This window comes from Hypanus sabinus, chromosome 2 (genome assembly GCF_030144855.1).
Source record: "Hypanus sabinus isolate sHypSab1 chromosome 2, sHypSab1.hap1, whole genome shotgun sequence".
In the NCBI taxonomy this organism is placed as follows: domain Eukaryota; kingdom Metazoa; phylum Chordata; class Chondrichthyes; order Myliobatiformes; family Dasyatidae; genus Hypanus; species Hypanus sabinus.
The window spans coordinates 66,694,272-66,719,873 of NC_082707.1; the positions used below are offsets into that span (position 1 = coordinate 66,694,272).

The 25,602-nt window shown below is 38.8% G+C and overlaps 1 protein-coding gene across 1 annotated transcript in view; it reads right to left on the bottom strand.

The window, feature by feature from the left end:
- Positions 1-24,735, bottom strand: part of acsl3a (acyl-CoA synthetase long chain family member 3a) — a 72,972-nt gene extending 48,237 nt beyond the window's left edge. The window contains exons 1-2 of the mRNA XM_059947631.1: positions 24,650-24,735; positions 15,138-15,557 (exon numbers count right to left, since the gene is read on the bottom strand). Of these exons, the coding sequence (XP_059803614.1) occupies positions 15,138-15,476 (339 nt within the window). The 5' untranslated portion in view covers positions 15,477-15,557; positions 24,650-24,735. The remainder of the gene's footprint in view (positions 1-15,137; positions 15,558-24,649) is intronic.
- Between the last annotated feature and the right edge of the window lie 867 nt (positions 24,736-25,602).

Genomic DNA, 25,602 nt, shown 5'->3' on the forward strand with positions numbered 1-25,602 from the left:
CATATCAAAAGAATTAAATTAAATAAGTAGTGCAAAAAAAGAAAAATAGTGAGGTAGCATACATGGGTTCATTGTCCATTCAGAAATCTTATGGCATGGTGTAAGAAGCTGTTCCTAAAACATAAACACGAGGAAATCTGCAGATGCTGGAAATTCAAACAACACACACAAAATGCTGGTGGAACACAGCAGGCCAGGCAGCATCTATAGGGAGAAGCGCTGTCGACGTTTCAGGCCAAGACCCTTTGTTCAGGTCTCTGTATCTCCACCTTGATGGTAGCAATGAGAAGGGGGTATGTCCTAGGTTATGGGGGGTCCTTAATGATGGATACAGCTTTTTTTGAGGCATCACTTTTTAAAGATGCCCTTGATGCTGGGGAGGCTAATGCCCATGATGGAGCTGGCTGAGCATGCGACTTTCTGCAGCGTTTTCTAACCCTGTGCAGTGGCCCCTTCATTCCAGATGATGATGCAACCAATTAGAATGATATCCAAGGTGCACATGTAGAAATTTGCTAGGCTTTGGTGATGTACCGTCTCCTGAAACTCATAATAAAATATAGCTGCTGCTGTGCCTTCTTTATTATTGCATCTGATTTAGATATTTATTTTGTTGGTCAAATCACAATGAAATCATATTGCAAAGATTAGTTTTAAGAATACATGTCCTACAGGATTAAATTAAAATACATATATAAAAGCGTACATTTCTGTCTCACCTCTTCTGCTTCCACCCAGAGCTAAATTCAGTTCTCATTGATCTCATCCTTAGCTTACAAGTTAGCCTGCATAACTTCTACCATCTTCAACAAAGTTAGATGTACCTACTCTCTTTCCGCATACCAAAACAACCAGATCTTCCTCCTCCCCCTTTATTGACTTTCAAAGCCACCCCATCTATTTCATTTCCCCTTTCTTTTCCTTTATAACCAATTCTGGCTCAGATTCATTGAGCTTCCTCTGATTCTCCTGCTGCTTACCTATATTTGGAGAAATTTACAGTATCAGCACATCCTCAGTATGAGGAAGGAAACTAGAGCAGGTTTCCAAAAAGGCTTCTGCAGTGTCCCAAACAGGAAACCAATTTAAAAGGTTAGACTCCATGCGATCCTGGGCAGCTTGAATCAAAAATTGGTTTAACAGAAAAAGACATAGGGTGATGGTTGAATGTTTTTTTTTGTGATTGGATACTCGTGTTTACTAGTATGCACAAACATGATGAACTGGATAATGTATTTCCTTGTTTTTTACTTCATTAATGTAACTTCCAGGAGAAAATATTTGCCATTCTCGGGAGATTGTGCAACTGCAACACAGACATCTCCAAGCATTCAGAATCAAAAAATCAGGATGGCTGGAGCTGTGTGGTACCTGCACTACCATCAAGACCTTTGACCTTCATTGACTTCCAGTTTCCTCTACACTTAAAGCCCCATGCATATTTGACAACTGCTTTGTTGAACTCGGGTGACTGAGTTTCCTGATGCCTAATATCTTATTCCACACCTACACTGACTCCTTACATTGCTCTGAAGCCAAGCTTGGAAAACTAGAAATGTTGTAGTTCTCAAGATCCAAGATTGAATTCAGAAAGTTAGCCTGGCCAATTCTGATGAAACATCACATTGTGGCAATATTAACTGTTATTTTTCCCCCTATACATAATGTCCAGACAACTGTGCATTTCCAGACGCAAACACGAGGAAATCTGCAGATGCTGGAAATTCAAGCAACACACTCAAAATGCTGGTGAAACGCAGCAGGCCAGGCAGCAACTATAGGAAGAAGTACTGTCGACATTTCAGGCCGAGACCTTTCGTCAGGACCAAATGAGATAGTAAGAGATTTGAAAATGGGAGGGGGAGATCTGAAATGATAGAAGATGAAGCTAACAGCTGGAAAGTTGATTGGCAAAAGGGATACACAGCTGGAGAAGAGAGAGGATCATTACCTTTTATTTCAGTTTCCAGTATCCACTACACTTTGTATCAATAGTATTGGTCTAAATTTACCTTCTCATTCATTTTCCTGCACATGTATCAGCTTCACAACCATTCTTAATACCACGATCTTTTATGAAAATTAGTAACTTCAGATTTCAAAAATTCCAAATATAGAGAGAATGGTCATCTGCAGTACAAGTAGCCTATTAGCACATCAATACATCTTTGGGGCACAGAGAAACCCCATAAAGTCAAGGCAAGAAATGCAAAGTCCACATAAAAAGTATTGAACTTGAGTTGCCGGAACTGAAGCAGGTCCCCTAAACGCTTAAAAAAGTGAGCAAGATAGCATCAATGACCAAAGGTGACATCTTGCAGACAGCTCACAAAACAATATTCAAATTATATTCAAACAATATTCCTCTTCTTCTACTCAATATATGACTTCTGAACTGTGATTGATTGCATCCTGGAATTTTCACTTTAAGAATGTATTTTGTGCCAACTATACGATTTGGCGCTTTTGTGATCTCCTGGGGGGGATTCAGCAAGGATGAGAGCAGAAAGTGCAGGGGCAGCCATCACTGAGGATGGCTCATCGATTCTTAATGGCAGAACAAATCTGTGGTTGGCCCCATTGTTCAGTGCTGCTATAAGTGTTGAGCAAGATTACAATCATAGAGGACAAGAGTGGAAAGTGTACAGGTTGTCTGCCTGTACTTGACTGGTCTCCCTCTCTTATAACTGCTGGGAGAAGGTGCTGGAGTATTCCAAGTCCCAAGCTGTGGAGCCTGGATTCAGACATTGGGTGTCTAATGGTCTTTACTATACAGGTTTTTTTTCTTTAAATGGGTTCTGTTGTGTTTCCTTGCTTTGTGATTGCCTGCAAGATGAATTTCAAGGTTGTATACTCCGATAATAATGTACTCCGATAATAAACGTTCTTTGAACATTGGCTTTTGAAAAGTCTAGGGAGCAACATCAACCACTGTTTGATTCCATTAAGTCTTTCATCTGCCAATCAGGAGCATGGGGAGCAGGGGAGGGGAAGTTCAACTTGTGTCACCTCCAGCTTCAACCTCAGATAGCAAACTAGGTCACTGATATGTAATGTGTACACTCAGAAACTGAACTTCAATTTACCTACTTAAATAAAATGAGTAAGTCTTGCCCATCCCCGTTGAACACCACCACCCACTAACATAAAAGCATGAAAAGATCCTGAAGAAGGGAAAAAAAGGATCTGGAGGTAACGTGTTGCAAAAGACAAATAGTGGGCCTGGGAAACTTCAAAGTTAAAGATCAGAGGCATCTGTTAAGATTCAAGATTGTTTTCTGTCATTTCCAGTACCCAAGTGTTAAGGAGAACTAAATAATTGTTACTCCAGATCTGATCCAGCACAAAAAAAAATAAAAACACAATAAATATAAATGCACAAGTTTGCATATATACGTAGATTGATTGCATGTCTGTAAAGTGATGCTGGGCTCAGAACTGTCTGTACACAAGATGACTGACAGGAAATGATGAACTAGTGGTGGTTGGGAATATGGAGGAGAGCGCTAGTGGGTGCAGATGTTGATCAGCTTTGCTGCTTGGGGAAAGTAACTGTTTTTGAGTCTTGTGGTCCTGGCATGGATGCTATGAAGCTTCCACCCTGATGGGAGTAGGACAAACTATCCATGAGCAGGGTGGGTGGGATTTCTGATGTTGTTACTGTTTTTTTCCAGCACCTTTCTGTATACATGTCCTTGATGGCAGGTAGGCTTGTGTCGGTAATGTGTCATGCAGTTTTGATGACCCATTGTAGAGCCTTCTTGTCTGCTGTGATGCATTCTCCTTACCTTGAGGTGATGCAGCTTGCTAGGGTGCTACTATGTATCTAATAGAATAATGCAAGTATAGATGTGCATGGTGCAGCTCCCTTCAGCTTCTTCAGAAAGTAGAGAGCATGGGTGAGTTTTTCTGATTGTGTATAATGCATTCTGTGACCAAGAGGTGTACACTCCCAGGAGTTTGAAACTGCCCACAGTTTTCACTGCTGTGCCACCAATGTAAAGAGAGGTGTGAGTGGTACGAGTTCTCCTACAGTCTATAACTACTTTTGTCTTGTTGACATTGAGGAAGAGGATATTTGCCAGGCACCAGGCTTCAAGCTCTTCCAGATCATAGGCCATCTCGTCATTGTTGGCTTTGATGGTTTAAAAGAAACAAAATTACGTAAAATATCATAGTTTGTCTGCACTTGAGGAAAATCTAAAGAGGGTCACAAAGATTTATACTCAACAAGGAGGAAGAGGGAAAATAGGGTTTTAAAGCTTCAAACACAAGGAGATTACAAATTGATAATAAGCGAAGAGCCATTGGCTGACAACTTTAATACAATGGTTGTCTAGGATCCTGTAGTATGACAAGGATATAAAAGTATAAATTCTCTGGATCTGGCAGCAAACAGACAAGATTTTGAGCTAATGATGGAAAAAAAACAACATAGAACTAGAGTAGGCAGGTAAAATAGTATTTAAAAGATCCAGGAAGAAATCTGGTTGACAGCTGATAATCATTCCTCTAGTATAGCCCCTTCCCTAGTAGGCCTTCTCCAGCAAAAATATGCAATTGTTCATTCTAAATCTAGATAACACCAGTAGACTCAACAACCTCTGTTACTCCCCTTAAAATCTTTAATGTTTCAATAAGATCACCCCTCATTCATCTAAATTCTATTGAGTATAGGGCTAACCTTCCATTTAGTGTCAACCTTTTCATCCCAATCAATCCAGTGAATCTTTTCTGTACTTCTTCTAGTACAAGTATATCCTTCTGTGGCGACACACTTTCTGCACAGGCAAACCGGCTCACAAATAGTCCGCACGCAGGGAGAGACTTTGGTAATGCACCTCTGATGTCATTTCCGCCCGGAGAGGGCGGGAACTAGGGATTAAAAGCCAGCGCCGCGAAGTTTGAATAAACTAGTCTCGAAACAACTTACCAACTGTGTGTCATTGTTTCTAGCTCTGTATGTACTACATCGCTACACTTCCTTAAATAAAGAGACCAAGACTGATGCAGCAGTCTTTCAAGTTTAAATTCACCAGCTCCATTTAAAAATAAACTATTGATGCAACTTTATACTCCACATCCCTTGCAATAAAGGCCAATATTCTATATGCTTTCCTAATTACTTAATGCACTTTCAGGTTATTTTATGCTTCATGAACTAGGAATCCTTGAATGCTTTGTACAGTTGCAGAATCATTGTATTTCAATGATAAATTGTTTTAAGTTCTTCCTTCCAGTGGAAACTTCACATTTTTGCCTATTATACTCCATCTGCCAGCTTCTTGCCCAAATATTTTACCCTGCCCACGTCTCTTGGCACACTCTTCTTGCCCTCCTCATGACTTACTAATCTGTGTGCTTTGGCAAATCTGGCTACGGTACACCAAGTCCTTTCATCCAAGTGATTATAAATTATTAAAGTCAGCACTGATCTGAGGTACCCAACTGTTTACTAATTGCCATTCTAAAACTGCTATCCTGTATAGTAGCAACTTTTGCATGTTGTTACCATGTACCTTCTTGAAAAACCCAAATTATCTACTGGGTACCATTTATTGAATTATAAAGAATTTCAAAGTGCCCTCTGCCTACCCCAAGGGCTCTTTGTCCACTTTGATCCATCAAAGGCCATGATCCTCACTATATCTTCCCCCCCCCCCCCACCCACACTCTTCTTCCAGCGTCTCTTTCCTTTTCCTCTTGTTCCCTCTTCTGGAGATGGAGAATCCCAAGACCCCAGAACAACTGAAAAAAGTTTCACTTGTAATATGCAACATATTAAAGGTGATACAGCAATATTGACGGTACTCGCTGGTGATCAAATCAAAAGGGCATGAAATTAAACATAAGTTAATACTTGGCAGACTACATATTACACTTGCTTTAGTAGTTTGAGGCTAAGGGATCTCTCTGTCTCTGAGCACAGTACAATGTCCGTAATATCTGTGCAGCATATGCCTCTGCCGATATTTGCTGTTTTTACCTAGAAATGAATACTTACACAAACACAATCACACGTTTGGAATTTTGATGCATATGTTAAGGGTTGAGGGGGGAGAGGCAAGACACCAATATCGGTGAGGTGAGAATCCCTAATTTTCACCCCAGAAATGACATTATGCCCAATACCGTGCGATATGCGCTATGACAAATGCTTAGAGCATCTAAAGATTAAAGCAAAGCCCTTTCCAAGCAAATATTTTGTAAATGTACATTTGGCAGCCTTAATGAGGTGGTGGAAGGAAAATAACGTTTAGGGGAAGGATTTTGGCCAAAATTAGCTTGTTCTTTGATGCAGCATAAATCCAAGCAAATGTTCAAAGTCAGGATACTCTCTACTGTGCATCTGTACAAGTTTGTGAAAGCTTCATATGACATGACAAATTTATCCAAACTTCTAAGAAGGAAGAGGTGCATGTTGCATCTTCTTTGTGATGGCATTTGCATGTTGTTAAACACTGGAAAGAGACTGGGAGCTTGGGATTAAAAAATGTAAACAGTCCAGCACTAATAGTCACACTATAATCAAAAATAGACAGGGCAGCAATAAACTTATCACTTAATATTCAGCATCATAATTTAACTGACATGAAAGCAGCATGTCCAATTTTGAAACAGTAATATAAAACTAAGCATTTATTTCCAATGAAAAATATGTTCATAATAATACATCATTTTTGTTCCTTGTGCAAATGTGAAGATTCCTTTACTCTAAGCTTAGTCAGCACAGTGCTCTCATTACTCCAGAACTTTTAAAAGGTTTATATATGATATAAATACCCATAAAGACTAAGCCCAAAATGTGGTTTCATTTGAAATTAGATTCCAATTCTTGACTGAAGATATTGTTCATATAAGGGGACAGTTGTATTACTATCAAGAGATTATCAAAAGCAATCCATAGACCATAAACCCATAATTATCAATAGCTCTAAGCTACTGCAAATAGATTAACAAGGGAATCAAGCCAAAATACTGAAGTTTTCACTTAGTTTCAGGAAGGATTTGGCTTTATAGATTGATGCAATACTATATTCACAAAGGCAAATTAAAACAAAACAAGTTATCATTGTATTCTCCATTTTTCATTGGAGCCAGTCAGGCAACTTACTGCAAACATTCTGACAAAGTTTCGCATTCAGGCACTGGACAGAGGACCCTAGGTAGCATGACAAATAACTTCATTAATTGCTCCCATAATTGAACAAGCGTTAGCAAAAGTGAAGAGCAAAAACAGTCCTAATCATCATTGCTTAATGATGTCATGTTACACAGAAAATGGTTGAAATCATTCTTATAACTACGTAAATGAAGATCCTTAATACATGAAAATATATAGAAAAAATAAATTCTAGATTATTTGTTTCTGCTATTAATTTTAAAGTTCTAATTTTAGTAACTGCAATTATATGAAAGTGCCATTGGACTTGAATACACTACGAACTTCATAAATTAGTTACTGCATTGGGGACTGGGACTGTGACAGAACAGGTTGGCAATGCTAATTTACCCAGTAACGTTGCCCCTTTGCCTGGTTAGTCACTCCTCCATGTTCTATCACTGGTCTAATTTCCCCAGTATAGGTGTACCCCACTTTACAAAGGTACAGCGTTCTTATGAAACCTTTCTTAAGCCGAAATGGCATAAAGCAAAGAACCATTAATTTATATGGGGAAAAATTTCATAAAAGCGAAAATCCTCTTTGTAATGCAAAACCAGGTTACTAACGTAGGACTTTTGTAAAAGCGAAGTGGCATAAAACAAACATTCGTAAAGCGGGGAACACTTGTAGTTCACACACTTTGCCCTCCTGTTCTGCAGTTCTTGGGAGTTCACCATTTACAGACCCCAACAGTAAAACAATTGCTAGTTTGGATAATCAAAACAAACCCTTCAGTTAACGTGCTCTACAGTTCATAGCTCATAAAAATAAGGATTCTAAACTTAGGCATTCCAGTTTCACACTGTTACCATCAGTTTGTAGTCAGCAGAACCAAGAGAAGACCCAAGGGACAGTTTGGAGCATCCTAAAATAATGCATGGGTTAATGGGAGCAGGCGCACACCACCCAACACCATGGATGGGAAGGCATTTTTTTTTCATATTCACCTGAGCATGTGGACACTGATGGCATTAACTAAGGCATTTATTATGGAATAAAACTGTAGGATGTCAGAATTCCTGTTTAAAATGTTCTAGTTCTGCATCTGAAATAATTATTATGGTCCGGACACATGATTATCACCACCCCGCCCCCCCCCCCACACCCCCCCACCAACAGTAGAACTGTCTGGCAAATTTAAACCCTCAGTCTGGCTTTGTTAGAGAGGTGTGGAAGTTGGATTTGATAGTTGGTGAATAGTTATATCAGAAAGTTAAAGATAAAGTGTGTCATGGAGAAAGCATCTGTATATTTGTAAATTTTTGTACATACTCGTTTAGTTTTCATTTGTCTATTTGTAATTTTTTTTCCTTCACAACTTTTGGGCAGCTTTTGCACTTTTTCCTCCTGGCACTAACATACTGTGGCAGCTTATAAACTGTTTTTTCTCCCCCCAACTGGTGACCCTCCTCAGGCATACTTACCCACATCTGATAGTGAGATTGTAACAGGGACCCAGTGACTATAAAAAACATACATACTAACACTATCTATTGCTTACACAATCAAACAATAGTGAATGTTATCTGATCTGGCACAAAGGATGCAAAACTACAGCCCACTGTACAATAACCTTGAAAACTACTGTCAAACCTAATAAGTTATAGTATATCCAGAGATTCAAGTATCAGAGTGCAGAAGTGAATGACACACCACACATTACTAAATATAGCAACTGCCATTCATGAAATCCTCTTGTTATACTTACATCTTCACAAGTGATTTACAAATAAATAAAAATGAATAATTAACCTACTTTCAGGCATACCTGGAATATTCTAATAGGCTGCAAAAGGACTTACTTTCTCTGTCACTATGACCTTCTCTTCTTCCTGTGCTGTCTCACCTGAAGAATTCTATAATGTGAAGGGTCAGAAAACAATGGTAAAATGAAGTACCACCTGTCCAGTAGGACAGGAAACTTATGATTTTACCCTTTTCTACTAAATGCAACTTTATTGCTTAAAAATCTCATTCACTTACGTAAATAAGCAATACTATATATCTGAACTAGTTACACTAAACTTCACAATAAAATTGCTATCATAGTGAAATGTGAGAAAAATCACACCAAGAATATCAGAACTGAATCTCAAACAAACCGATACAAGGAAGCTATGTCCAGATGTTTGTATGCAATTGTACCAGCCTAGTGAAATTTTTAAAATGTTACAGTAAAATATCTAACACTTTATTTTGTTATCTTTGTTTATTGCTACTCTTCTTGTCAAGATTAACTCATACAAGAGCCCAAGAATAATAAATGGAGACCAAAATCTTTTGGACCTGAAATTATAACATTAATAATATCAGTCACAAATTGTAAGAAACTGCTTCTGGATGTAAGCCAGTTAACTGGCTGTCTGATCTGTAAGGAATGATTAACTTTGAAACAGCTGTACCAATCTCGTTCCCAGACACTCACATAATTACAAAGCAATACACAAAGTTCTCTTAAAAAAAAGTACTAGAGTAGGGGTTCCCAACCTTTGTCAACCATTAAGCAAAGGGTCTGTGGAATTCAAGTTGGGAATTCTTGTTCTTGAGCTTTACCATGTTCAAAGCACAACTTCTACATGTTGAGTCAGGTTGCATCAAGTATACTGCACTGCAAGGAATGATCAACTTTGAAACAGGTGTTGGGAGTATGGCAAGGTCACAGCCTTACACAGATCGAAATAAAAATTATTGACAGGCATCTTCATTTTTTGCTCAACAGCCTCAATCCACACCTGAAATTGTTATATTGGACATAAAACAAAAGTTTGCACTTGGGCTCAGGTTCAAGATCAAATTCAAGTTCAAGTCTCTGTCACTCAACCATACATGAATACCTGTGAATACAGCCAAACAAAACAGCATTACTGAGGCTAAGGTGCAAAACACAGCATTAACAGTCAGACACAGCACAAGATACATATAGTACATAAGATAGCAAGCAGATACCAGTAGAGTCCAGGACCTCGAGTCCATGAATGCAGTCTGCAGTCAAACACAACCTGGCTCGTCATCGTGAAATCTTTTCCATAGATGCTGCCTGGCCTGCCAAGCTCCTGTGTGTGTTGCCTGGATCAGATTTCCTCATTTATGGTTTGTCATCTGCTGAGACCGTAAGGCCAGTGATGTTGTGGGGGTGGAAATGGAATCTTTGACAGTGGTGTCTGAAGAGAGGATGCTGTCCAAGTTGCATGCCATCTTGGACAATGACTCCCATCCACTCCATAACGTACTGGTTAGGCACAGGAGTACATTCAGCCAGGGACTCATTCTACTGAGATGTAACACTGAACATCATAGGAAGTCATTCCTACATGTGGCCATCAAACTTTACAACTCCTCCCTCGGAGTGTCAGACACCCTGAGCCAATAGGCTGGTCCTGGACTTATTTCCACTTGGCATTATTTACTTATTATTATTTAATTATTTATGGTTTTGTATTGCTATCTTTCTTCACTATTCTTGGTTGGTGCGGCTGTAACAAAACCCAATTTCCCTCCACAATCTCCATCAGCACAGGTACACCAGAAGGGTATGTGCTTAGCCTCCTGCTCTACTCACTTTACATTTATGATTGTGTGGTTAAGCACAGCTCCAATGCCATATTCAAGTTTGCTGATCACACCCTTGTCATAGGCCGAATCAAAGGTGGTGAGAAATCCATAGAGGAGGAAGGCTGAAAATCTGGCAGAGTGGTGCCATAACAACAACCTTTTACACAATGCAAACAAAAAGCAAGGAGCAGATTATTGACTTCAGCAGGAGGAAACCAGAGGTCCACGAGCCAGACCTGAGAGGATCAGAGGTGAACAGAGTCAGCAACTTTAAAATCCTCAGTGGACCTATCCTGGGCCCAACATACAAGTGTGATTACAAAGAAAGCACAACGGCACGTCTACTTGTTTAGGAGTTGTAAAAATTCAGCATGACATCTAAAACTTTGACAAACTAGTATAGATGTGTGGTGGAGAGTATATATTGAATGGCTAAATCATAAATTGGTATGGAAGCACCAATGCCCTTGAACAGAAAATCCTATAAATAGTGGATACAGCACAGGCCACTGCAGGTAAAGCCCTCCCCACCACTGAGCACATCTATATGGAGTGTCGTCACAGGAAGCAGTATCTATCATCAAGGACCCCCATCACCCTGGCATGCTGTTCTCACAGCTGCCATGAGGAAGGTGGTACATGAGCCTCAGGATTTACACCACCAGATTCAGAAACAGTTATTACTTCTCAACCATCAGGTTCCCAAAACCTATGGACACACTTTCAAGGACTGTTCATTTTGTTTTCAATATTTATTGCTTCTTTATTATTACCATTATTTCTTTCTTTTTGAATTTGCACAGTTCATTTTCTTTTGCATACTGGTTGTACGCCCAGTTGGTGCAGACTTTCATTGACTCTATTATGGTTGTTAGATTTCTTGAGTCTGCCCACAAGAAAATGAATCAAGAGTTGTATATGGTGACATGTATGTACTTTGACAACAAATTTACTTTGAACTTTAAATGTGAGCATCTACATTTTGTCAGTGAAATTTCATGTCCATTGGATACCGAGTTAAATATCTACCAAGCCAGTTCCTCAATCGGTTTTGTTCTAGTGCCATGCCCCTTTGATGAGTGGGCAAAAAAAACCTAGAGATGAGAAATTTAAAGCTTTCAAATAAAATTTATTTATTTAGTACAGTGCAGAACAAGCCATTCTGGTCCAAAAAGCTAGACTGCCCAGCAAATCACCTATTTTACCCTACCCTAACTGCAAAACAAACTACAGTGACCAATTAACCTACAAACCAGTAGGTTTTTGGAATGTGGGAGGAAACCAGAGCATCTGGAGGAAACTCACACGTTCACAGGGAAGACATATAAACTCTTTACAAATAACTTCAGAATTGAACTCCAAGCTCCGACGGCCAGAGCTGTAGTAGTATCATGAAAGAATACACCTTTTATCAGAAGTTCAACAGAGAAAAATGTCCCAAGAGCCTTTCCATGGGATTATATTTGAGGATGGCTTTAGATCTGTTCTTTAGCAATTTGATAGTCAGTCAAGGCACTATTTTGACAATGAAGCTGCTGGCTTAATGACATCTTGAAAAGAACAAATGCAAGAGAAATGAAGATTTACATAAAAAACAAGCACTACATTTAGTTCCTTCTGCAATGAGATAAATAGCTGTTTCTGTACTGTCAAAAATTTCCCAATTTCTTTCACCAAGGTTAATATACTTAAGCCTTTAATAGCACAAAAATTTCTAAACAACTTGCATTTTGTGCTTCATTGTCTGCTGCTAAATTTCAATGGACGAAGCCTGAGACTGGATATTTTAAGAATCTTTAATCTTTGAGTGAAAGGACATCTCAAAAAACGCAGTAGTAACAAATTCATGAAGTTATTGCTAACTCATTAATTAAAATCATTAACAATTCATCTTTATACAAGTTGAAAATGTTAACTTTTGCAGAACATGTGAATGGTGGGAGGAAGACAGCAATATCCTAAGAAGTGTCCAAAAGTAAACAGTTCTGAACATGTAGATACTTGGCATGCATCAACTTCCCTGTCCATAGTAAGTATGTACTAATCTGATGCCCCTCAAGAAAAGCTCCTGAAAGTTATGCACACAAGCAGGCATAACCACAAAAAAGATTGTACATGGAGTTCATTTTTCCTAGGGGAGTTGAAGAATAGACAAAGCAGGTTTCTAATAAATAGGAAAACTCATCCTAAGCTATCACTTTATTGACTGGAAAGTTGAAGAACCCGCAATCCTTGAATGAAAGGACATCACCAGAAATGCAGAGGCAACAAATTCATAAAGTTACAGACAAAAGATCAGCTCTGTTGACAGTCCAAAGGCATATCTAAACATGAGATTCTGCAGATGCAGGAAATCTACAACACAAACAAATTGCTGGAGGAACAAAGCAAATTCAAGGAAATTGCTTCAGTACAAAACATCAACTGTTTATTCCCCTCCATAGATGATGCCTGACACTGAGTTCCTCCAGAAGACACATCAAAGAGCTTGAATAAAAAAGACAATAATAATTAAGCATTGTTGAAATGGTATTTATTTCAAGCCGCTTCCTGAAGAGGTCCCAAAAGGAATAAATATTGATTAATTATATACAATTTGTTTCCACACCTCTAGGTTACCTTATGACCCAATGATGAAGCATGCAACAAAAACTCTTGACAAAGAGAGACTTTTGATATAAAGTACCATTGTCATCTTCCTACCACCAACCCTGCCCAAAAACAAATATTCAATTATCAAATCTTCACTGCAAAAAGGTAATCTGATTTTCACAATTACAATGTAACCCACTGAAGGCATTCCATGGAAGGCATTCTACCACAGAAAATTTTAATTTATTAGAAGGCAGGCACCAAAGCAACAGAATAAGAGGTGATTGCTACAATGCCTGAATGACCTCTTCAGAGTTACCGAGAAGAGATGTACAAAGGGGATGTGTGGGGTTATTGAGTGATTTTCAAGAAGCAGTGGGTAATGAAGGATAAAGTATAAAAACAGTTCAAGACCAAGTGGAAAGATAAAACATCTCCACAAGTACAAAAAGGGAACATGAAGGAAGGTTTAAAGTAGGTTACAATGCAGTCTGAAATCCTTTGATCAGGTACAAGCGCACAAGACAGATTCGAAGAGCAATATCCTAGACAGAAGTAGAAACCATCCCTTTCAGTGCAGATACTTGCATCAATTTTATATTTGTTATGCTTAGTACACAGAATGGCTCAATGTGGTAATAAATGGTCTAATTATCTAATGAAGAACTGTCAGGCACAGTGCAGAAACTCCAGAATACTTCAAGGTCCTACAAACCAAATGAAGTGGTTTAAGTGACCTTATTTTTCTCCAGAGTTGGGGCAATAATTCAAAAATTTATCCAGTGCTCTACAATACCAATTATGTTGGGGCTCATCATCCAGGACTGATGACTTACCAAAATTTAGTTTAAGTTCAAAGTACATTTACTATCAAAGCATGTATATACCATACAACCTTGAGATTCATTTCTTTCCAGGCAGCCACAAAACAAAGAAACCTCAACAGAATCCACCAACAAAAAAGATCGCCAAACACCCAATGTGCAGAGAGAATAAATAAAAATAAATCTTACAAACAAAAGCAAGTAAATAGCTTCAGTACTGGAGTTTTAAAAAAGACATGAAGCCAGGCTTCACTCCAGTTGGCACAGGCAACAGCCACAGTTCATTGTGAGACCAACAGACGTGAAGCCAGGCATCACTGCAGTCCAGCACAGAGCACAGCAAATGTGGAACAGCAAGTAGAACCAGCCTGCCACTCGCCTCTAGTTCCAACACCTTGACCTTTTCAATCTAACCTAGTGCAAAGATTGTCCAAACATCGGGTCGTTCCTCACTCTTGGGGATGTCACATCTCAGCTTTGACGTGGACTCCACTTGCCATGACCAGGCATTCCCAGCGCCTTCGCCAACACACATCCACACTTACCATAACATGGCTATATTTTTACGCCAGTAGACTTAAATGAATACATCAAAAATAACTGAGAAGATATGCTGAAGGAAAGTTCTATTATTTCTTTTCCATAACTTGAATGGGAAGGATAGGCAGAACAAAAATCAAATAGCCTTAAATTCTGAGGAAAAAAGCATTAATCTGCAGTGAGCAGAAATCAAAATCAAAAGTGACAAGGGATCTGGATACTTATTTTCACTGCATCCAAGTAAATGTGAAAAGTTAGTTTGTTAGCCATCCATATCGAGCACTTCAAAACATTTCTTACCCAACTTCTTCCCATTGAGCTGGTTTTGGTAGAATACCATAACTGATCAAAATGGATTGAGACATAAATGTGCAAATGACTTTAAAGAGAAAAAAAAAAACACTGGGTTGACAATAACAAGATTGTAAAACATACATTCAAGTGTAAAAAACTGTAACAATTACCTTTTTGAAGATCTTTCCACTTGGCTGAATTTCATCTTCCTCACTAAGAATTTCACGTGTTCCTAAACAATTCCTATGTTTAAAACGATCAGTAGCAAACTGAAAAATTTTATCCAGAGTGTCAGCGCCAGCATACAGGTTTGCTATTAGATTATCCAGGCTTTCCACACATCTATATGGGCCAGCAGGATGATTGGTAATTGATTTTGCTCTTATTCTGGACCTTCGTTGTGAACATCCAAAGAGCCGTAAAGGCAAAATAAATATGACATTGCATGCCATGATCATAAATCGCAAAAATAATGATAAAATGGGATTAATACCCTTCTTCAACTTCATTTTGCTTGGAGGCCTTGATCCTTGCAATCAGAAACCCAATGTGCTTCTAGGATAGAGGCTAGTAGTCCAATTTTCTCAAGCCTAAAGATTAAAAAAAATGGTAAGATATAAAAACACAAAACAATTATTTTAAAACTTCTTAATACAGATTTTACTGTCTTTTACATGCTAATAACTTCAAATTTTATCTTTAATGTGGTATGCAATGTGGTAAACAAAACATTAAAAACAAGAATTGGTTAAGGAAACAGTTAAAAGCTATAAAAGAGAAAGATTATGGATAGAATCTCAAAACAAAAGGACCTGGCTGGCCAGAAACTTGTCACAAATGGGATATTTAAATGAATGAGGTCAAAGTTCTAAAAGGATCCAAAAATGTCAATGGCTGAAAGAAACACAAACACAAGGAGAATACTCTATTAAATATACATCACAATTGTAGATTAACCGCTGCAAATGGTTGAGTGGGGCTCTGTACTGGTTAAGACATACTCAATTTATTTTGAAAAATTGACAAGGCCAGCTGGAACAGGGGTCCCCAATCTTTTTTGCACCATGGACTGCTTTAATATTGACAATATTCTTGCGGACCAGCCAATGGGTGGGGGGGGGGGGGAGAGAGAGGGGAGGTGTTCAAGTAGGGTTGTCAACTTTCTCACTCCCAAATTAGGGACAAAAGTAACAGTCAAATACAGGACACTTCTGTTTACCCCGAGAAAGACTACCATGACCATGAAGTATTGCGTGGGCACCTGTGTGTGCATGAGTGATGTGTGCATACATGAGGTGCACATGCATGCCGATTCTTTTCTCTGCAAATCAGTTTTGCCTTAATCTTCCCGATTCTGTTAAGTGAAACTACACTGTACATACATTATTTTTACTTTATATAGGCTGTGTACTTATCATATCATTCCTGCTTTTACTATATGTAAGTGTTATTTCAGGTTTTGTGTGTTATTTGGTTTGATTTGGTAGGTTATTTCAAGTTCAAGAATGCGTGACAGGGAATTAGTAAAGGTGCAGCTGACTCATTTCGTTTCATATCGCCAATTTATATCGTATCCTCACAGCCTGGTAGCACGTGCTTTGCGGCCTGGTGGTTGAGGAACACTGAGCTAGAAAAGCCTTGCAATGTTTGAGTTGGGAGGTAAAAAAGTCAGCTGCAATAGTTTTAACTGTTAATGAACAACAGCACAATTTGAACATCAGATTCTACACTTCATAGATGCCCAAGTTCCATGAAGGGTAGGCTGTGAAGACGCAGACAGACCAAGAAACATGGTACCCATGGTGATTTGATAGAATGGATTTAAAATTGGCATGAGCATAGAAGACAGAAGGCTGTGGGGAGCAGTCATATTCTAAATGGAGTCCTGACAAGTGGTGTACTGCGGGAATCAATGTTGGGACTCCTGTTGGTGTGCTTTCTCGCTATTTTGTAAACATTCCATGTTTTCTCTACAAGGTTTCGTAGGGATCTGTATAACTAAATACATTCAAAACAAAATAAATTATTAACAAATAAATATGAAGCTAATCTACAATTGTTTTATACAATTTCAATTATTAGTCAACTGAATTAGAAAGCTGAATCATTATAAAAATGGTAAATGTAGGAAGTGTTGAAATGGGTTGGGTCACGCACAAATCAATTAACATTAATATGCAGGTTCAAACAATTTTAGGAAGGTAAAATAGCAAGGGAGTTGGCTGCAATTATATAGGGCTTTTGCAAGCTCCCTTGTGTAGTTTTGATTCCATTAGTCAGGGAAAACTAAACGTGTCTGAGAGACTGAAGCTTTGCAACAGAAGTTTACTAGGACTGGAAGGCATAGCAGCAGAATTAGGCCATTTGGCCCAGCAAATCTGCTCCACCATTTGATCACGGCCGACTCTTCTGCCTTCTTCCCATAATCTTTGATGCCTCTTACCAACCAAGAACCTATTAATCATTGCTTAAAATATACCCAACTACTTGGCCTCCATGGCTGTACTGGCAATGAATTCTACAGATTCAACATCCTCCTCATCTCTGTTCTATAGGGTCGTCCTTCTACCTAGATCCCCCCATTATTGGAAACATTCTCTCCATGTCTATCTAGGCATCTCAATATTTGAAAGATTTCAGTGAGATTTCTCCCTCATTTTTCTAAACTCCAGCGAGTACAGGCCCAAAGCCATCAAATGCTCCTATTAACCCTTTCATTCCCAGACATCCTCTGGCTCATCCTCTCCAATGCCAGTACATTCTTTCTTACTACCTTATATCTTATGATATAGTAGGTATTGTTACGTACTCGTGACATGACAGTGGTACCCTTGTCACGTGACTGGGGTTGAAGCTATACTGGACTTGAGGTAATGGTCTTGTGATGGTGGAGTGATGTCATTTTCCTGCCAGTAGAGATCACGTGACAGGTTTTTTTCACAGGTTATAAAAGGAAGACCCCACCCTGTGAGGAGGGGCAGTTCGTGGCTGGATTTGCCAAGATGACTTCATGCCGCTGCGTGATTTAATGTGATGACGCAGTTTAGTTGAAAGATGAAGTTTTATCTAATGCCTCAAGTTTAAAAGGTCATTGCCAGCAGTTTCTTTACAATACTGCTAGTTGAGAATCAGTGGAGAGTGAAGATCGGAGTTCGGGAGTTAAAGATCGAGGAGAATCTATTTCGACGGTGAAACGGGTTCAACCTTATTTAATCCTTATTAGGAAGGAATTCGTTGACTGTTCTCGTGTTAATCTCTGCGGGATAGCAGAAGATTGAGGACAGTGATAAAGGAAATTTCGTAAAGTCTTCGTGGGAGAAGTTCGACGTCGGGGACTGAAGCAAAACGACGTGAAAGAGAATTTAAATCGTCTTATAAAGTCTCTCCTTTTAAATGGACCGTGAGCATTTTGAACTTGTGGCAATCCTACTTAAAAGAACTGTTTTTGCAACATCGCTTTAAGAACTGTTTAAGCTGCCGCACAGCAGCTGATTTCCCGTTACGTTAGTGTTTGTTTACTTTTGGGAGGTTTGTTTTCAGTGTTTAATAAATGTGTTATTTGTTATATGAACCCTTACCTAACTCATATATTTATTGTTGCCTGAATACATAACAGTATGCATTCAAGTATAAAATATGAGGTAATCCACATCTTTTCAATTTTGTCTCCATATTACTGGAAGTTAAATTCTTATTCCTTTTTAAACTTTGTCTTTTATCATTCAAGAAACTTCTGTAACCTCCGCTGCACTCTCCTTCCTTTTTAATTGATCCTTAATTTTTCAACCTGTTGAACTCATTCCATAACTATTTAGTTCAAAGCTCTTGTTATGCTATTTGCCAGTATCCTAGTCCCCACACGACTCAGGTGGAACCTGTCCCACTGGAACAAATCCCTTCTTCCCCAATATTGGTACCAATGTCCCAAAAAAATTCACATCCACTTCTCCCACACCAAACTTTAAGCTGCGCATTTAGCTCTCCGATCTTGTTAACACTATGCCACTTTACATGTGGATCACATAACAATCCAGAGATTACCTTTTTGGTTCTGTGTTTTATTTTAGTCCACAGCTGCTCAAATTTCCTCAGCAGAACCTCTTTCCTTGTTCTTCCAATTTTGCTGGTCCACAAATGGACCTTTTCTCTCCCCCTCTAAATTCCTCTTGTAGGCTAGACTTGATGTCCCAGACCCAGGAACCAGGCAGACTACATAGCCTTCCAACAGTCCCAACTCAAAAGAGAACTGGAGCAAAGTTCATCATTACATAACACCTAAGTGGATTAAATGTGCACATGCAAGGATAGAGTAAACGCCTGCATTGGCTTTGATTGCCTGAGAGGATCAGAAGGAAATTTTTCCAGATGCTTTTCATCCTCAAGCATGTTATTTCTTCCCTCCAGAAGGCAGCACCACAAATAGAGAATTTACAATATATTCATTATTCATTTGCACAAGTGTTAGACTTGTTTATCTCTCCCATCACTTTGCATGCTTTTAAGTAATTCCCGCAAAATCACACACGTCACTGGCAAAACTAATGTGTTGAGAAAATATCTTGTTGATAGAACATTAAAAAAATCTCCTAATCAAATATGCACAGCCTAAAGTCACACAAAAAAGCTAACTGACAGAAGGAACAAATTAAACATAAAAGAAAGTTTATTCAGTCTAAACAGTAGTGAAGGATTTCACTGCTGGTTTTTTTGCAACAGATCTGAGAACACCATGTCTTTTATGGCCATGTCAAGTTATAAATTGTCAGGCAGACAATGCAAACTTCCAGCTTCTCATAAACTCCATGAATTATTAGCTTTGCCTTTTAATCAGGCTCTGCTCCAAATTGCATGACACAAACCAAATTATACCCAATTGCAGGTTGGGCTCAGGTCAGTTATAAATTTTCATAAAACACTGAATGGCCTCAATTTCAGCTTTGCTAATACTGGCCTAGCTCATTGTTTTACTCTGGTCAGTATGATTTGTCTAGTTAAAACAACTTTCAGAAAGTCAAATTTCAGTTGAATGTGGTGTTGCATCTTCAAACAAATCAACAGCAATTACAAGATTTTATCTGCAGTACTAGTCACCTCACTGTGCAAAAAGATTGTTTCTTTTTACAGACTTGGGATGGGTTGGTGTTTATTTTATGCACAAGCCTACCTCTAGCTCAAACATACTTTGCACCTGGTGTTATTAATCTTACTCATCTCCTTGGGTGATATAGGAAATTATTTTACACACTGAAACTGTGTCTTGCAGAAGGCTGTACCTGTTAAGATGCAGCAGAATAAAGCAGCAGGTGGTATTCTAGGAATCAGTTTGTTTTTGCCAAAAAAAATTGTAACAGTGATTAAGTCACTAAACCAGAGTACAGAAGCTTTAACAATTGATCCACAGAAGAGTACATACACCATTTGAGTAACAATCATCATGAAACTATCAGATGTCATAAAAACTCATTGGACTATTCCCACTATTTGGAACTCCAGAATAACATGGCTGATTCCTAAGTGGAATTAGGAATGGACACATCCTGTTAAAGTGGTCACATCCCATTAATGCAGTCTTCTTTGAAGAAAAGTAGAACTTGCATACTTCTCCACTAGTTAAAGTGGACTTCCAAGACAGCCCTTAATAATGCAAACAAAAAGTGTGAACTCCACAGGTTGCCCTGGATGGTTAGAAAAAAAACTAGAATGTTATTATTTATTCTGACTGAAGATGCAGCAAGTCAAAAACAAACCATGCTTGTGTGTTGAGAAGATGAAACTTACATGTCCAATGGCCAACCTTGCAGTGGGAAAAGAATAGGTGCTCAGTAGAATTTCATCTCCACACCCACCTCCTAATATAATAACTTGTTGACTCTCCACCTTTCAATGCAGTGAATGAAACCTTCAAGTGATAAATTAAATTAAAACGTTATTGCAAAGAACTGCCTGATAACAATTCCCCAGCAATGAATCAATAGCGGATTCCTGTCCCTTTGCGTACCAAACTTTCTACCTCATTGTTTCCCACAACCTACGAACCAAACACAATGCAAGACTGAATCACTTCTTTATTACTTCTAATTTAGCATATATTTGATGCTGATAATGCAGTTCCAGCTACACTGGTAAAAACATATACACATTGGATGACCACTTTTCCAAGCATCTCTACTCAGTTTGCAAGACTGACCTAAAGCATCACCCCATCACTATAATACAGTCGGCCCTCCTTATCCACAAGTTCTGCATGCACGAATTCAACCAACCGTGAACCGAGAAAAGCCAGAAGTGCTCTTCCAGCACTCATTGTCTGAGCATGTACAGACCTTTTTTCTTGCTGTTATTCCCTACACAATGCAGTATAACAACTATTTACATAGCATTTACACTGTACTAGGTATTATAAGTAATGTAGAGATGACTTAAAGTATATGGGAGGATGTGCGTAAGTTATCGTGGATCGGGATCGAAAAAAATCAGAAATTCTCTTACTAAGTAAGTCAGAACAGCTACATCCGGTATTATTTAGCGTCAGTTAGTCAAACATTTGTCTTAGAAAATAGTATGTATTTTACCTTTCTATGTATATAAAACACTTAAGAAACGTATGTATTCAATAATCAAACCACTGCATTGCTTAGTAATAATTGTAGCTATCATCAGGCAGGGCCTTTCTCACTTTACCCTTTAAAATTGTTCCAATCGTTGACTGACTGTAGCCTAACACTTTTCCAATATCCAATGGTGTTTCACCTCTTTCCAATCGCTTTATTATTTCCACTTTATTTTCAATCGTGATTATTTTCCTGAACAGAAACACTGTGGATTCAGAGCTCTGCCAGGTCCTAAAGACCACCACTCCGAGAAAGGTTAAATAAGGTCAGGGGTTCCGCTGGGTCCTAAAGTCCAGCGCACTGAAAGAGATTAAATAAGGGACTTGAGCATCCACATTTTTTGGTATCTACGAGGGGTCCCGGAACCAATCCCTTGCGGATAAGGAGGGCCGACTGTACTCCATCCTACTCTGACATCAAATCTCTAGACTCTAGTGTTCTAAAAGCCCAACACAAGTTCTAAGTATGGAAAATAATTTTGTTTTCCTCTACAGATGTTGCACAACCTGGCAAGTATCCCCAGTATTTTCAATGACACCTGGGCTCAGACAAAGGCACTGGAAACCACAGAATTTTGGAGTGGCTACAAAAACAATGCAATATAACACTTGAAGCATTAATTTTAACACTCTCCATCACATTTCTATTTTCCCCTGAAAAACAGCAGTATTTGGGTCCGTATCTAAAGTGCCATCCACGAATATAAAATACCGCAATCCATTGCTCTTTCAAAATTAACAGTCAAACTTGCTCTCCTTGCTCTTACAAGTTACGATTATGATACTTGCCCCATAATGTTCAGACTGGTTTGCAAAAGTACATTTGCATCAGTCCCCTTTGCTTATTCTTTCTAACATGCTAAGTAACTTCCTTTTGTTAATTTTGCCACTTATCCATGCAAAGGCAAAGTTTACTGTTGGCACATCTTTGGGACGTACAGTCGCAGAAAATGCAAGCATGCCATAAATCCAGATAGTCAAAGGAAGGCCTGTTAAGTCAACCCAGTAAGCAAGATCAAATTTGAGTTACTGCAAGTGTATGCAAAATTTACATTCACATCATTCTCCTTCAGCAAAGAACTATTGAAACACCTAAATACTGAGTCCTAGGAACAATACACTCCCAGCACTGCAAAGCAGTAAATTTAAGAATTTGATAACCGAACTTGATCCTCCAACAAGCCTTCCACCCTTGTTCTGTGCAGAATGCCCGTAATCAAGCTAAGCATATCCTACCAGTTTCCCAAGTAAAAATTCTGCAATTCAAACAAGTTCATTTTAAAACCCACCACACCAAACAAAAAAAATCACAAATACAATTTCACCCATAAATTTATGGCATACAATCAAGCATCAACTACAATTCCATCAAGTCCGATACAGCAAATACACTACAATCTTATGCCTTTCTTTGAAGAAGCAAATTTACTCCAAAAAGCAAAAAAAAACCAAAGTAGTCATGTTTGTCTTATACTGAAAATTACCCCATGAAAGAAAGAAAAATGGGGGCCTCATGGGAGGGAGGGTTAGACTGATCAGCACATTGCCAGCTGAAGTGCCTGTACCATGATCCTCTTTCTTTTATCTTTGATAGCTATTTTTCAACCCTGATCCTGGATTGCGAGAGAAGATACTCCTCAACACATTTACATTCCTAATGCATTTGCTTTCAGCTTTTGGGAAATGGGGGAAAGGAGGTTAGGCACATTATGCATTGTTCAAAACAGTGCTCCAACTCCATACACATCACAATGAATGTTATGTAAATAGTCTGAAACTGACATGAAAAAGCTGGAGAGGAAAGATCAAGTAGCCCAAATTCCAATTAAGAGGAATGGAATAGCCTTTCTGTAACATACAAGGTTCTGAATGCCTTGATAGGTTGATTGTTCCAATCTCCTCCTTCACAGCTACACAGCAAATTATAATGGGGAAAAAAATCAGTTTTAAAACATAAAAATGTTCTCTGGGATTCTATGTTAGTCACAATGGCCCTTGGTGGATAAATATAAAATCAGCCAACCATACAGTGACCCCTACTGGATGCCATCATGGATTATCTGACAAGAGGTCAGCTATAAAAGTTCTGTAACCAGATAATCTCCCTACGTTGTTTAGTACAAGCTTCAGCTAGTATAGATATAGGGATTCACATTAAGTCAATGTTATTGAAAAAACAAATGTCTAAATCAATAATTAACCTTTAGGTTAATGCAGTTACAAACAATAATCTTATAATGGCAGGCATTTTATATTTAAACAGAAGATGTTATAATCAAGCACACTAATGATGCCACATAGTACGCTGAAATATGCAAGGGTTTTTTTTTACAAAAAAAGTATTCCACCATTCTAGTGGTAATTTAGTGAATGAAACTAACTGGTATCCGTTAAAACAAAGCCACTTGATCACTATAAAATTCCATTAGGTTTACAAATGAAATCTAGGAAAGGAAACTAAGTTTTGCCTCCTGTGAAAGACTATAATTTACCTTTTGACTTGTGTTGGTCTTTATTAGAACACTCAAAAACTCCAACTGCTCGGGCAAAGCCATCTCACAAGTATGTAAAGATAGGACAACAAATGTTAAACTTAGTTAAGTGCAAAATGATATAGCAATACGAAAAGACTCTAATCATTGCCGACTGCCTACTAACACAGCCTTTATAATTTCGAAGCCTAGCGTGGTTGAGTTGTTAATTTAATCGTGCAGATAAGAGTAACAATTGCCATTTTATTATCCTCGTCCAGCGAGAATGGCAAATAGTTCGTGGAGCTGGGTTTCAATCGATATCACTGCATTTACCTCTAGGTTAACACCTGCAAACAAAATCCCATTCCCCTAAGAACAGGTGCCCAGCGGACGACCCGCAGCCTAAGTAACCAGGAGCAACCACTGACATGATGGTGGCCTACATAACGAGTGATTGCTCAGTCTCCGCGACGATGACAGAGGGCTTATAAATTGAAAACTCTGAACAGAACCATGACCTGCTTGCTTCAGGCGCCACCGGTGAGAAACTCATGCATCCACGGGGAGACAGACCCGCTACTGATCGGTCAACACTCACCAGTTAACCTAGTTTCCGTAACCACTCCGTCGCCGCGCACACACTTATCAAATCCCGCTATTTCCCGTGGCAGCCAAAATCGCGCGCCTGCGCCGTTCAACGGAAACGTCAGGAGATCGGCAGTTGGTGGAGGACGCTCGACTGCCCTGATTGGAGGAGAGGCCGGTGATGCGACTAAAATCGAAGGTGGCGAGATGATTGGAGGAGGGGATAATGACGCGACGAAGGTGAGGCTGCCGACGTCGTTCAGCAGTCAGTGGCGGTTTGGATCTGGTGATGTTTCCTTTGTCCGCCTACTGAGCCCCGTGCTTCATCCAGCCCACCGAAACGAGGCAACTGCATCCTGCTTCGAAATCACAGTGGAAAACAGTAACTACGTCAAAACTGATTGGTTAGAAAGGCAAGCTGATTAAAATATGAAGAGTTTAGCTTGCTGCTTTACTGAGTAATCCAATCACAATGTTAACATCCAAGCACGTTAAAGTCTGAGAGAGAAGCCTCAGTGATTACGGTTTTACGTTTTATTTTTGTTTGGTTCTGGCTATTTTACTGTCATTATTGGATTTCCCTTTCATTTGTTACCTTTTGGAATTCAGCAAGGGATGACAAAGAAAATGATCAAGGAAAAACAGAATCCGAAAACAAACTAGTGAAAGGTGTATGTAAATTAAAGAATAAGTTTTTCAACTGAAACAGAAAATGCGGGAAACACTCAACAAATTGAAAAACCATTAGGGGATAAAACTTTGTGTTTCACGTTGAAGAGGGAAAACGATTACAAAAAGGAAGTCATATTTAAATAATCCATTGGAACTTTTTAAACTATTAAAGTAGACGAGAGAAAAGTAGAGGGTGTAATAAAGATTTTGAGAAAGCTTTAAATGAGGACCCACACAGGAGATGGGAAAACTACTTGGAGCATATAAAATTAAGAAGTTGCAAGAATGCCATTT